The 14,514-nt window shown below is 35.7% G+C and overlaps 1 protein-coding gene across 4 annotated transcripts in view; it reads right to left on the reverse strand.

Annotated features, from left to right (window-relative positions):
- Nucleotides 1-14,514, reverse strand: part of PPEF1 (protein phosphatase with EF-hand domain 1) — a 216,405-nt gene that overhangs the window by 87,295 nt on the left and 114,596 nt on the right. For all 4 annotated transcript variants that reach the window (XM_074192696.1, XM_074192697.1, XM_074192695.1 and 1 more), the window contains one exon: nt 13,688-13,734. In XM_074192696.1, coding sequence (XP_074048797.1) covers nt 13,688-13,734 — 47 coding nt within the window. The remainder of the gene's footprint in view (nt 1-13,687; nt 13,735-14,514) is intronic.

Genomic DNA, 14,514 nt, shown 5'->3' on the forward strand with positions numbered 1-14,514 from the left:
ACTACAGGAAGACATAGACAGCAAAACTCTACTAGTGGGAGACCTCAGCCTCCCACTCTCAGATCTAGATAAATTGAATCATAAAATAAACAAAAAGAAGTTAAGGAGGTAAATAGATTGTTAGAAAAATTAGGTATGGTAGACTTATGGAGGAAACTGAATGGGGATAGAAAAGAACATACCTTTTTCTCTGCAGTAGATGGAACTTAATACAAAAACTGACCATGTACTAGGATATAAAAACCAAATGATCAAGTGCAGAAAGGCAGAAATAGTGAATACATCTTTCTCAGATCACAATGCAATAAAAGTCATATGCAATACTGGGCAAAGGAGATACAGACCCAGAACAAATTGGAAACTGAATAACCTCCTTTTAAAAAATGAGTGGACCAAAAAACAAATTATACAAAGAATTGACCATTTTATTCTAGATAATGATAATAATGAAACAAAATACCAAAACCTATGGGATTCATTCAAAGTGACTCTCAAGGGATATATTATACCTCTAAATGCTTACATAAATAAATTGGAGAAAGAGTAAATCAATGAACTAAACAAGCAACTAAAAAAATTAGAGAAAGAACAAATCAAAAATACCCAGTTAAATACCAAATTAGAAATTCTACAAATTAAAGGAGAAATTAATAACATCGAAAGCAAAAAAACTATTCAATTGATAAATAAAACCAAAGTTGGTATTATGAAAAAACCAATAAAATTGATAAACCTCTGATCAATTTGATTAAAAAAAAGAAGAAAACCAAATTGCTAGTATCATAAATGAAAAAGGTGAACTCACCACCAATGAGGAGGAAATTAAAGTAATAATTCTAAATTATTTTGCCCAACTTTATGCCAATAAATTTGATAATCTAAGTGAAATGGATGAATAGTTACAAAAAAATATAAGTTGCCCAGGTTAAATGAAGAGATTAAATACCTCAACAACCCTATCTCAGAAAAAGAAATTCAACAAGCCATTAGTGAACTCCCTAAAAAAAAAATCTTCAGGGCCTGATGGATTCACAAGTGAATTCTACCAAACATTTAAGGAGCAATTGGTTCCAATCCTATATAAACTCTTTGGAAAAATAGGGAAAGATGGAACTCTGCCTAACTCTTTCTATGAAACCAATATGGTACTGCTACCTAAACCAGGAAGAGTTAAAACAGAGAAAGAAAATTATAGACCTATTTCCCTGATGAATATAGATGCAAAAATCCTAAATAAAATCTTAGCAAAATGACTACAACAAGTCATCACTGGGATAATATATTATGATCAAGTAGGATTTATTCCAGGAATGCAGGGTTGGTTAAATATTAGGAAAACTGTTAGTATACTCAATTATATCAATAACAAACCTATCAGAAACCATATGATCATATCAATAGATGCTGAAAAAGCTTTTGACAAAATACAGCATGCATTCCTATTACAAACACTAGAGAGTGTAGGAATAAATGTACTGTTCCTTAAAATAATTAGCAGTATCTATCTGAAACCATCAACAAGCATTATACTCAATGGGGAGAGGCTAGAGGCATTCCCAATAAGATCAGGGGTTAAACAAGGGTGCCCATTATCACCACTACTATTCAATATTGTATTAGAAATGTTAGCATCAGCAATTAGAGAAGAAAAAGAAATTAAAGGAATTAGAATTGGGAAGGAAGAGACAAAACTCTCACTATTCACAGATGACATGATGGTCTACCTAGAGAATCCCAAGAAATCATCTAAAAAACTACTGGAAACAATGAGGAATTTTAGCAAAGTTGCAGGTTATAAAATAAACCCTCATAAATCCTCAACTTTTCTATATATGTCTAACAAGAAACAGCAGGAAGAGCTAGAAAGAGAAATCCCATTCAAAGTAACCTCAGACAATATAAAATATTTGGGATTCTATTTGCCAAGACAGACTCAGAATCTTTTGGAAACAATTATAAAACACTTCTCACAAAAATTAAATTAAATTTAAATAACTGGGCAAATATCAACTGCTCATGGATAGGTAGAGCTAATATAATAAAAATGACAATTCTACCAAAACTAAACTATCTGTTTAGTGCCCTACCGATCAAAATTCCAAAAAATTACTTTACCAAGTTAGAAAAAATTGTAAGTAAATTAATATGGAGAAACAAAAAGTCAAGAATTGCCAGGAGTTTAATGAAAAAAAGTACGAAAGAATGTGGCTTAGCCCTACCAGATCTAAAATTATATTATAAAGCATCAGTCATCAAAACTGTTTGGTATTGGCTAAGAAATTGAGTGGTGGACCAGTGGAATAGACTAGGTGTAAAAGCAGGAGATGATTATAGTAATCTACTGTTTGATAAACCCAAAGAGTCTGGCCATTGGGATAAAAAGTCCCTCTTTGATAAAAATTTCTGGGAAAATTGGAAGTTAGTATGGAAGAAACTTAGATTAGACCACACCTCACACCCTTTACCAAGATAAGATCCAAATGGTTACAGGACATAGACATAAAAAACAATACTATAAGCAAATTAGACGATCAAGGACTAGTCTACCTGTCAGATCTATGGAAAGGGGAGCAGTTTATGACAAAGGAAGAGTTGGAGAACATCACCAAAAACCAACTAGATGATTTCAATTACATTAAATAAAAAAGCTTTTACACAGATAAAACACTGTAACCAAGATCAAAAGAAATGTAGTAAATTGGGAAACAATCTTTACAACTAATGATTCTGATAAAGGACTCATTTCTAAAATATACAGAGAACTGAGTTATATTTTTAAAGCAAAAAGCCATTCCCCAATTGACAAATAGTCAAAGGATATGCAAAGGCAATTTACAGGTGAGGAGATCAAAGCAATCCATAGCCATATGAAAAATTGCTCGAAATCATTAATTATTAGAGAAATGCAAATTAAAGCTTCTCTCAGGTACCACCTCACACTTCTCAGAGTGGCCAGTATGACCAGGAAGGATAATGATCATTGTTGGAAGGGATCTGGGAAATCTGGGACACTATTACACTGTTGGTGGATCTGTGAACTCATCTAACCCTTCTGGAGAGATATTTGGAACTATGCCCAAAGGGCAACAAAAATGTACATACCCTTTGACCCAGCAATACCACTACTTAGTCATACCCTAAAGAGATGAGGAAAAACGGTAAAAGCATTACTTGTACAAAAATATTTATAGCAGCCCTGTTTGTGGTGGCAAAGAATTGGAAATCCAGTAAATGTCCTTCAACTGGGGAATGGCTTAGCAAACTGTGGTATATGTATGTCATGGAACACTATTGTTCTATTAGAAACCAGGAAGGACGGGATTTCAGGGAAACCTGGAGGGATTTGCATGAACTGATGCTGAGTGAGATGAGCAGAACCAGAAAAAACACTGTACACCCTAATAGCAACATAGGAGTGATGTTCAATCTCGAAGGACTTGCTCATTCCATCAGTGCAACAATCGGGAACAATTTTGGGTCCTTTGCAAAGGAGAGTACCATCTGTATCCAGATAAGGAGCTGTGGAGTTTGAACAAAGTACAAGGACTATTCCCTTTAATTTAGAAAAAAACAGATAGCTTATTGTCTGCTCTTGTTACCTCTTAGACTTCTCTTTAAGGATATGATTTCTCTCTCATCACACCCAATTTGGATCAAGGTACAACATGGAAACAAAGTAAAGACTGACAGAGTGCATTCTGTGGCGGGAGGGGGGAGGGAAGCAATATTGGGGGGAAAATGTAAAATTCAAATACTATCTTTAATAAAAATAAATTTAAATTTAAAAAAAATACTAGGGGGCGGAGCCAAGATGGCGACAAGAAGGGATCCAGTCTTAGGAACTCTCTGATAAAATTCATCAGCTAAGGACTCTAAACTAAACTTTCGAGAAACAGAATCCACAAAGGGTCCCAGTGAGGCAGTTCTCCTCCTCAAGGTGACCTGGAAAAGAGCAGAAAGGCTCTGCTCCCCGGGGTCAGAGGGGCGGCCTGCCAGAGGGGTGCCCCCCAGAGCCAAAGAACCTCAGCCTCCTGGAGGCAGCCCCAGGGCACTGGGAGTCTCAGCTCATAGCAGCAGGGGAGTCTCCTGAGCTGAACCCCGAGGAGCACCGGGCACAAAGTGGGGGAACAGCGGGGGACCTCTGCCAGAGCGAGCATGTGGAGCCCAGCCCTCAAGGCACACAGTGAGCAGCATGGTCTTTCCCCAGCCCTGATCCAGGAAACAGAAGCAGGTGTAGCTGGTAAGCAGGAGCCCCCAGGGCATGAGCCCATTGAGCTGAGGGAGGGGAGTGAAGAGAGACTGCAGAGCTCTGTCCTCTGCCCCTGGAACAGGACTCTGGGGCTCTGATCACATTCAGATCCTGATAGCAGTCTAGGCCCCCCCATAGAACAGCAGGGCCCCCCCCACCTCAGCCCCGTAGCAGAGGGAGGTGCTTATGGTCATTCACAGACCAGGAGGGAGGACAGAGCCTCACACACTGAGACCCTTGTGGGAGTGTCCCAAAAGCTCAAGAAACACCCCAAACCTGGCCCAGGCTGGGAAAATGAGCAAGCAGAGAAACAAAAAGAAGACTATTGAGAAATGTTTTGCAAATGAGCCCAAGCAGGATCAAAATACTCAGTCTGAAAATGAGGAAGCAAAAGCTCCTGCATCTAAAGACTCCAAGAAAAACAAAAGTTGGGCTCAGGCTATGACAGAGCTCAAAAAAGACTTTGAAAATCAAATGAGGGAGTTGGAAGAAAAACTGGGAAAAGAAAGGAGAGAGATGCAGGAAAAACATGAAAATGAAGTCAGCAGCTTAGTCAAGGAAATCCAAAAAAGTGCTGAAGAAAATAGCATGCTAAAAACCAGCTTAGGTCAAATGGATAAAACAATTCAAAAAGTTATTGAGGAGAAGAATGCTTTAAAAAGCAAAATTGGCCAGATGGAAAAAGAGATAAGAAAACTCTCTGAGGAGAACAAATCCTTCAGACAAAGAATAGAATTCAGGGAGATTGATGAATTTAACAGAAATCAGGAATCAATACTTCAAAACCAAAAAAATGAAAAATTAGAAGAAAATGTGAAATATCTCATTGAAAAAACAACTGATATGGAAAACAGACTTAGGAAAGATAATTTAAAAATTATTGGAATACCTGAAAGTCACGATCAGGAAAAGAGCCTTGACATCATTTTCAAAGAATTACTACAGGAAAATTGCCCTGATATTCTAGAAGCAGAGGGCAAAATAGAAATGGAGAGAATTCACCGATCCCCCAGAGAAAGAGATCCCAAAAAACCAACCCCTAGGAATATTATAGCCAAGTTCCAGAACTCCCAAGTCAAAGAGAAAATATTATAAGCATCCAGAAGGACACAGTTCAAATATCGTGGAGCTGCAGTTAGGATCACACAGGACTTAGCAGCAGCTACATTGGAAGCTCGTAGGGCTTAGAATACAATATACCAGAAGGCAAGAGAACTTAGAATGCAGCCAAGAATGAACTACCCAGCAAGGCTGAATGTCCTCTTCCAGGGAAAAAGATGGACTTTCAATGAACCAGGGGAATTTCAAAGGTTCCTTTTGGAATGGCCAGAGCTGAACAGAAGGCTTGATCTTCAGATACAGGACTCAGGTGAAGCATGGAGATTAGAGGAGAGGGGGGAAATATGAGGGACTTAATGAGGATGAACTGCATGTATTCCTGCATAGAAAAATGATACTGATAATACTCATATGAACCTTCTCAGTTAATAGAGCAGGTAGAGAGAGCTTTTATAGTTGAAGCACAGGAGAAAGCTGAATTCGAAGATAAAATATGGTGTAAAAATGGAGTCAATAGAAAAAAGGGAAATGGAATGGGAGAAAGAAAAAGGAGAGGGGGAATAGTCCAAGATATTTCACATAATAAGATTTTTTTTTATTACAATGAGCTATTGCAATGATATGGAAGGGTGGAGGCAAAGGGGAATGAGGGAACCTTTGCTCTCATCAGAGATGGCTAGGAGAGGAAACAGCAAATATACTCAATGGGGTATAGACATCTGGAGTAAGAAGGATGGGGTAGCAGGGGGAAGGGGTGGGGATGTGAATAAAGGAGGAGAGGATGGACCATGGTGGGAGAGTGGTCAGATATAACACATTTTCTTTCTTCTTGCAAGGGGCTGGGAATGGAAGGCCTGCCAGGACCACAGGGCCAAGTGGATTCTGGGGTAAGGGGTGGTATGGGGGCTCAGGGCTTCTTGGCCCCAGGACCAGGGATCAATCTGCTGCACCACTCAGCGACCCTACAGCAGAGTCATAGTGAAAGGAGAGAGAAAATAGAGTACATGGTAGTAGAGAAATAAGAAAGGAGGGAGTTGCGATCAGCAATGGCAATGGTGGAAAAATATGGAAATAACTTTTGTGATGGACTTATCATAAAGAATGAGATCCACCCATGACAGAGTTGTTGGTGTTGGAACAAAGACTCAAGCACATTTTTTGTTATTATTTTTTTGAGGGTGCAGGGCAAGTGGGGTTGGATGGCCTGCCTGAGGCCACATAGCGGGGTGATCTTTGGGTGTCTGGGGCCAGATTTGGACCCAGGTGCTCCTGGCTCAAGGGCCAATGCTCCATCTGCCACCCCTACTATTATTACTCTTTTATTTTATTTTGGGTCTTTTTTTTCTTTCTTTCTTTCTTTTTTTTTTGCAGGGCAGTGGGATCGGATGGCTTGCATGTCACACAGCTGGGTGGTTGTTGGGTTTACGAGGCTGGATATGGACTCGGGTGCTCATGGCTCCAGGGCTGGTGCTTCATCCATTGTGCCACCTGGCCATACCTACAATTATTACTATTATTATTTTTTTATTTTAATTTTTTCTCTCCCCTTTACTTTTTTTCACCCAAACAAGTCTATCTATATTCATGGGGGAGGAGGGGTATTTTGTTTACTTGTAAACAAGAATATTTTATTAATGTAAAATAACATTTGTACAAAATGAGAATAAAAAATAAATTTAAAAGAAAAAAGTGTAGGATAAGAAAAAAATACTACACTGTGCTTAGTGCTTTTCGAAAGTTCTCATTTGATTCTACAATAATTCTGTAATTTTTAATCTCCACACTTGAGGAAACTAAGGTAAAGGAAGGTAATAGAAAGGAAAGTAATAGAAGATAAGCATGGGGAAAGTAAAGACAAAAGAAAGGGAAATTTTAAAAAACATGCTGATTCACAAATGAAAGTATACATTAGCCATGGTTATTTTCTCTGTTTTGTTTCTATAACTTTTTTATTAAATACTGAAGAAATTACTTTGTATATTTTGTTTTATGACTTTATTAAATTACTGGAGAAAATATTTTTAAAACACATCTCCCTCATAATTACTTTCACAATGAAATGTAAGCTTTTTTTTCTTTTATCTATGTAATGTGACCTCTTACCAGTCTATTTAATGGCAACAGTCATGAACTTGAACATTTGCTTAAAGGGATATATGCTGTCTAATGAAGTCTCTTTTTACTGAAAGCAAATGGAACAGTACCTGATTATTCATATCTCACTCTAAGCAAACCTACAAGTTTCATTATGAAGGGAAACATAATGCTGATAGCTACAACAACCTGCAAAAGGTAGAAAATCATACTCTAGGTTGAATACTGCCAGGTGTTCATTATTGTGACATTAAAAAAAATCTGATAAAACAAAGGAAATTAAACAAGCCAATTTACAGATGAGGAAATTAAAGTGATCCATAGTCATATGAAAAATTGCTCTAAAGCATTACTTATTAAAGAAATGCAAATTAAAGCATCTCTGAGGTACCACCTCTCAGACTGGCCAATATTACCAAGGACAATGGTCAATGTTGGAAGGGATGTGGGAAATATGGGACACTAATACATTGTTGGTGGAGCTGTGAACTCATCCAATTTGGAATTGTGCCCAAAAGGCAACAAAAAGGTGCATACCCCTTGATCAAGCAATACCTCTACTGGGTCCACACCCTGAAGAAATAATGAAAAAGGGCAAAAACACCACTTGTACAAAAAATATTCGTAGCAGCCCTGTTCGTGGTGGCAAAGAATTGGAAATCAAGTAAATGTCCTTCAGTTGGGTAATGGTTTAACAAACTATAGTTTGTGGTATGTCATGGAACATTATTGTTCTATTAGAAACCAGGAGGGACAGGAATTCAGGGAAGCCTGGAGGAATTTGCATGAACTGATGCTGAGTGAGTTGAGCAGAACAGAAAGAATATTGTGTACCCCAACAGCAACATGGGAGTGATGATCAACCCTGATGAACTTGCTCATCTCATCAGTGCACAACCAGGGACAATTTTGGAATTTCTGTGATGATGAATACCATTTATATCCAGAAAAAGCATTGTGGCGTTTGAACAAAGACTAAAGACTTTTACCTTTAATTTTTTTTAAAGATGATATCTTATATAATTTTGCTGTCTCTTATACTTTATTTTTTCTTTAGGAATATGATTTCTTTCTCATCACATTCAACTTAGATCAATGTATACCATGGAAACAATGTAAAGACTAACAGACTGCCTTCTGTGGGGGATGGGGGGAGGGCAGCAAGATTGGGGGAAAATTGTAAAACTCAAAATAAATAAAATCTTTCAAAAATAAAGCAAAGGAAATTATGTGATTCAATGTAGTAAATGTCCCTCTTACTTAACCCTTGAGTTATCCCAAGCCATTGTTCTCATGATACAGCAGTAAAATATACCCTCAAACAAGGAAAATTCTGAGATTAATATTCATTTAAATTTATTTTTGCTTTCATCAGGTCTTTTAGAGAAATTATGAAAATTAAAAATTAAAAAACAACAATTCAAGTTTTAATTCATGCAAGAAAATCAACAAATCAAATTGCATTCTAAAAGGTTCTAAAAAGTGTGCTGATTATTAGTAATAACTATACAAATTCACAATTCTATAAGCTTTATTGTCAAAATAATTTCTTGGAAATACTGGAATTTAAAGTAGAAGAGACTATGTTAGTCAAATTTCACATGGTGTGTTGTTAATTTATGCCTTTTGTTTTTTACATTGTTTATCACTTCATTTCCAAATACACATCCCCATACACCTATATAGTAAGTCTTCCTTTGAACAAACATTCAAACATTAAAAAGCCAACATTTAGTACCATTTACAACATTCCACATCTATGTACCCCTCTCTAGTAGAGAAAGTGAGTTTAAAGCACTTACTCATTCAAAGTCAATTTATATGCCATTAGGTACTTAGAGATAGATATTGATCAGTTGTTTATAATATCTTTATTTATCTCTTCATATTGTTAATTTTTATTTTTGTTTCTCTGATAGATTGATTGCAACTTTTTTTATTTTTGGGGATCACATCTTCATAGTAAACTTTATTCCAGTCTTCTATTTTCTGCATGTGTATTTATTTTTAGATATGTTTCTAACACACAGAAACTTCTTGGATTTTCTTTTCTTATTCATTTTACCTTTTATTTTATTGTGCTGCTTAACCCTGTTAAATTTAAGATTATTGTTAAGTTTGTGTTTTCCTCTACTTCTTTATTTTTTATTGATTCATCATTCCCTTTCTTTTTCAAGTTGATATTTTCCCCTACTAATTTTTAAGTAGGTTGTGATGCCTCCCAACCCTCTTTTTTATCTGTGCTATCTCAATTCCTTGAATTTACTCAAAATTTTCAATATTGGGAACAGCTAGGTTGATAGAGGACCAACCCTGGAATCAGGAGGACCTGAGTTCAAATATGGCTTTATACACTTAATAATTACCTAGCTGTGTGACCTTGGGAAAGTCACTTATCCCCATTGTTTTAAATAAATAAATTTTTTTTTTAATTTCAACATCTCTTTCATTCACACATTTATTTTTCCTTTGATGATTTACTTACTCCACATTCTCTTTTCTCTTTTCCTGACTAAATAAGTATGTAGTTCAAAGTTCTCCCTTTCTCAACCTCTTAGCTTATGGAATATTTATTTGTGGTGTCCTTTTCTAAATTTTCATTTCTTTTGTCCACCAACTAGGTTCCATTTCCTACTGTTCTGTTTTGATTTCTGCTCCCTCATCAATACTATATTCTTACTTGTTCTTTCTTTACTCTTTTCTTATTCCCTCGTAAGAGGTAGAATTCAGGGACAATACATTTCTATTCTCTACTCCATTTTGCTGCTTAATTATTTCACTCATTCCATATTAATTGTACCATTATATTTTCATTTATGTTTTATGTATTTATTATCTCACTTTTGCTTTTGGTGGGACCTTTTTCTGTTGTCTTAATTCTAAGAAATGTCTAATATTTGGGTTGCAACTTCAGTTCCTTTGGGGTATTTTTTGGTAATATCCTATTCCATTTTTCCTGTTATTACTAATGTCTTTGAAATATTCCTGAATTTATTCAAATTGATGTTCTATTACAGTTGAAGTTTTTTCCCTGACTACTTGAAAAAAAATGTTGATTGACATTAAAATTATGAAAAACTAATAAACACAACTTAGAATTTCAAAGATGGGAATTTTCTCTAGCAGCAATCAGTATATTAAACTAATCAGTAATTTGATGCTTTTAATAAAAATTTCTGGACAATTGTATAGTTTTATTTCCTATGCTGCGAAAGTCATGGGTTGTTGGGGGTTTTTTAAAGATATTTATACTTATCTCCATGTAGCCTCTCTTGATGCTTTGCTTTGGCTTATATGAAAGTCAAGGTCTTTTAAAGTTACTACTGCCTTTTGCTTTTGTTCTGTCAAAATTTATTTCTGGAGTTTTTTGCTCCAAATCTGCTATTCCTTCTGGCAGAAAGTCTACTTTTTTTAGGAACTCTTTTCATCAATGGTTTTCAAATTTTTTTGGTTTTGGGACCACTTCTTTTTCTCTCTCCCAGGTTTTAAGTTAAGTGATCATTCATGAGCTCAATTCCACTACTGATTGGAAAGGATGTTCTAACTGATCTTTTGCTTACCTATCCCAGTTCACCCTCCTTAGATTGCTTGGAAACTCCCCTTCTTGGAGGTGTATCATATTGGTGCCAGACACAATGCAGACACACAAAAGGCTTTACTCCTATTGTAGTTCAGAGCTTCTGACCTCAAGTGATCAGCCTGAATCAGCCCCCCCAATAGCAAAGATGAAAATACCCTCTTGTATTTGGTGCATGTTGTAATTTTTCTACTTTGTTACTTATCTTTTTTCATTGTTCATGGAGAGATATTTTTAACTTAATTCCCATCCTATTGTCCTTTTAAAAGTTTAGTTATCTTTTTAATCCATTCTAGAGTTTCTTGCAATTGTTTCATAATTTCTAGGGAATTTACAGGATTCCCTTTTCTCAGGGAATGTTTTTGTTCTCTTTCCCTCAAAATATAATGCTAGGTAGTGCAGTGGATATAGCACCAGCCTTGGAATTAGGAGTACCTGAGTTCAAATCTGGCCTCAGACACTTAATAATTACCTGTGTGAACTTGGGCAAACCACTTAACCCCATTGCCTTGCCAAAAAAAAAACCTAAAAAAAAGAATATAATGCTTGTATAGTGTCTTTTGGGCTTTATATTTTTACCTGTTTTTCCTTCTGTCTTCATTGGTTTCTCTTATTTGGATTCTTCGCTTTCTTCCTTTCATCCCAGCTGCCATTTCTCCCTCCTCCCCTCAAACAAAGATTGTATCTCCTTTCCTTAGATTATTATTTTTCCTTTCCTTACAATAGAGCTCTTATCTCCTTTCCTTCAGCTGTTCCAGTAGAATCATGGTCTCCCATCTCTTCTGGGGTATGGGTCAAAGATAGTCACTGACTTGGGGGGGACTGGGTAAGAACACCCATAGTCAGTGTCTGAAACATAACGCTAATAAATTCGCTTGTTCTAGCTACATTCAGGATGCAGTGAGATTATTTTTTTATCTTGGACATTGTTTCTGTATCTTAATCTTATGAATTCAGTTTTATTTAGTATTTATATAATTTATTTATTCCCCCAGTTTAATTTTATTTATTTGTTGTACATTTCTTTTATTTATTTATTTATTTATTTGGCATGTAATTTCCATTTTTTGAGGGGGTTTTTTTAGGTTGGAGAGGTTGTGGAAAGCAATAGCTTGACAATCATGTGACCCCACCCTTCAGTTTTATAGATGAGAAAACTTTTTCATCACTGATGTTAGAAACGAAATGATTCTTATTTTCCACAAAGTAGTATTGATTAATTACTGAATGAAATACCTTAGTCATAAATGATAGTGACCTAACTTTTTGGACATAAACAACTCTGCTATATAACCTACTCATTATAGCACCTCAGAGACCATGTGAAAGGGTCAGGAGGACAGTGTCACCAACCCAGAGTTGAGGTTGGAAGGACAGGAAGTAAAGAACTTGACAGAGACTAGAGTGATTAATCCTACGCTCACCTCCAAGTTTTTTCATCTATATTCAATCTTATTCAAGTGAAACATCCACATTTGCAACTGCTATCTCACAAGAAAACAGAGAGTGTCTCCTCCAAACAGCCTCAATTTGTGCTGACCCATACAACTAAATACCACTGAAGGAGGAATAATCAAGGTATGTTAGTTTTCCAGTTATTTTGTTTTAAGGAAAACTGCTGAGCTGAAAGACAGTGAATCATGGCAGGGAGCAAAGTCATTTGGAACTCATTTTAGACATTTTGGGAGCTTAGTTATACAGCAGAAAAGATGACTAAAAAGCTAATTTTGTATAATAATAATAATATTACCAATATAATCATAAGAAATCATTTTCTTCAGAGCCTATTGATGTAAAAATGTTATACAAGGTGTGATCCAGAATAAATTAAATAGACATAGCCCCTAATCTCTTCAGAATTTATGTTGTCAAGGGTTTTATGAGAGCCCTAAAAAAATTTAGAACCACAAGGTGGATCATCTGGTCTTTCATTTTACAGATGAAGAGAGTGAGGTCCAGAAATTAAATGATTTTGTCAAACAACAGCTAAGTAGTACAGCCAAGATTTACCCAAGCTCTTCCAACTCCAAATCTAATATTCATTTTAGTACTCTATATTGCTTGGAAGATATAGCTGTATTAAGAAAGATACAACTATTCTCATATATAATGATAGTATTTATGTGGCACTTAAAATTTGCACATCTCTTCACAATACATATATTATCTCATTTGAATCTCATATTAACCTAGTAAGGTGGAGCCTATTATTATCCATGGTTTTTGTCATTTTTGTTCCAGACATATCTGACTCTTTGAGATCCCATTTCCTTCTCCAGGTCATTTTATAGATGAAGAAACTGAGGCAAACAGGGTTAAATGATTTGCCCAGAGTCACATGGCTAGTAGTATCTGAGTCCAGATTTGGATTCAAGAAGAGGAATCTTTGACTCCGGGCCAGGAATTCTAATCACCCTACTACCTAGCTTCCCTCTATCTCCAGTTTACAGATGAATAAATTCATTTACAGAAATGAAAAAATAAATAAAGAGAGAGATTAAGGGAATTGTCCAGGGTCACACAGCTTGTAAATGTACGAAATGGAAGTGGATCCCCTTTCTGACTTTGTCAAATGTTCTATTCATCGCATCTCATTTCCTGTAAGATATATCTGTATTCTTAGACATTCTTAAAAAAATGGATATCCCAATCTGACTTAATTCTGACTCCCAAAAGGAATACAAATATTCAATAAAGTTGCCACTTGCCTTGTAGAATATCAAAAATAGGTCATCAAGTTTTCCATGTATATCACCTAGGAGGAAAATTTAAAACAAATATTTAGTATTATTCTATAGAAAGACATAGAATTCATTATATAACACAGTTTAAGGTATGAACTCAATAAATGTCAATGCCTAATTGTCTTCAGTTTATTAATATTTCCCAATGTTATCGCTTTGGATTTGATGCTTTCCACAATGTATGTTTCCAAAACTTAGAATGTGAGAATCAGTGTGACATTGTGGGAAAGGATGAGAGAGAAGAAGGGGTGGTTAGATTCCAGATGATCTGGAAAAACTCTTGTCTCAGATATTTACTAGTTGAGACCATCAATAGATTGTTTAAACAATCAAAGCCTAATTTATCTGTTTATGAATAAAGATAATACCTGTGTTAACTATCTCACTGGCTTATTATTGCTATATAAGGAAAGCATTCCATAAATATCACATTATTATTATTTTAATTATTATTATTGTATATTCTTTGCTTATTTTTGTCCCTTAATTCTGAAAGTCACCAAGAAACTGTTTATGACCATAGAAATTCTTTCTGACTTATCTAAGCACTGCTAGTGCTTAAGATTTCTCTTTCCTTCCTTTTTTCCTCAACTCAATTCAATTAACATTTATTAATCACCACATGACCCTTAAGTATTTCTGCTATTACATTTCACATTTTACTTTTTCTTTTTCTTTTTCTTTTTTTGCAAGGCAATGGGGCTAAGTGGTTTGCCCAAGGCCACACAGCTAGGTAATTATTAAGTGTCTGGGGCCGGATTTGAACTCAGGTACTCCTGACTCCAGGACCA

Source organism: Macrotis lagotis, chromosome 6 (genome assembly GCF_037893015.1).
Source record: "Macrotis lagotis isolate mMagLag1 chromosome 6, bilby.v1.9.chrom.fasta, whole genome shotgun sequence".
Classification (NCBI taxonomy): domain Eukaryota; kingdom Metazoa; phylum Chordata; class Mammalia; order Peramelemorphia; family Peramelidae; genus Macrotis; species Macrotis lagotis.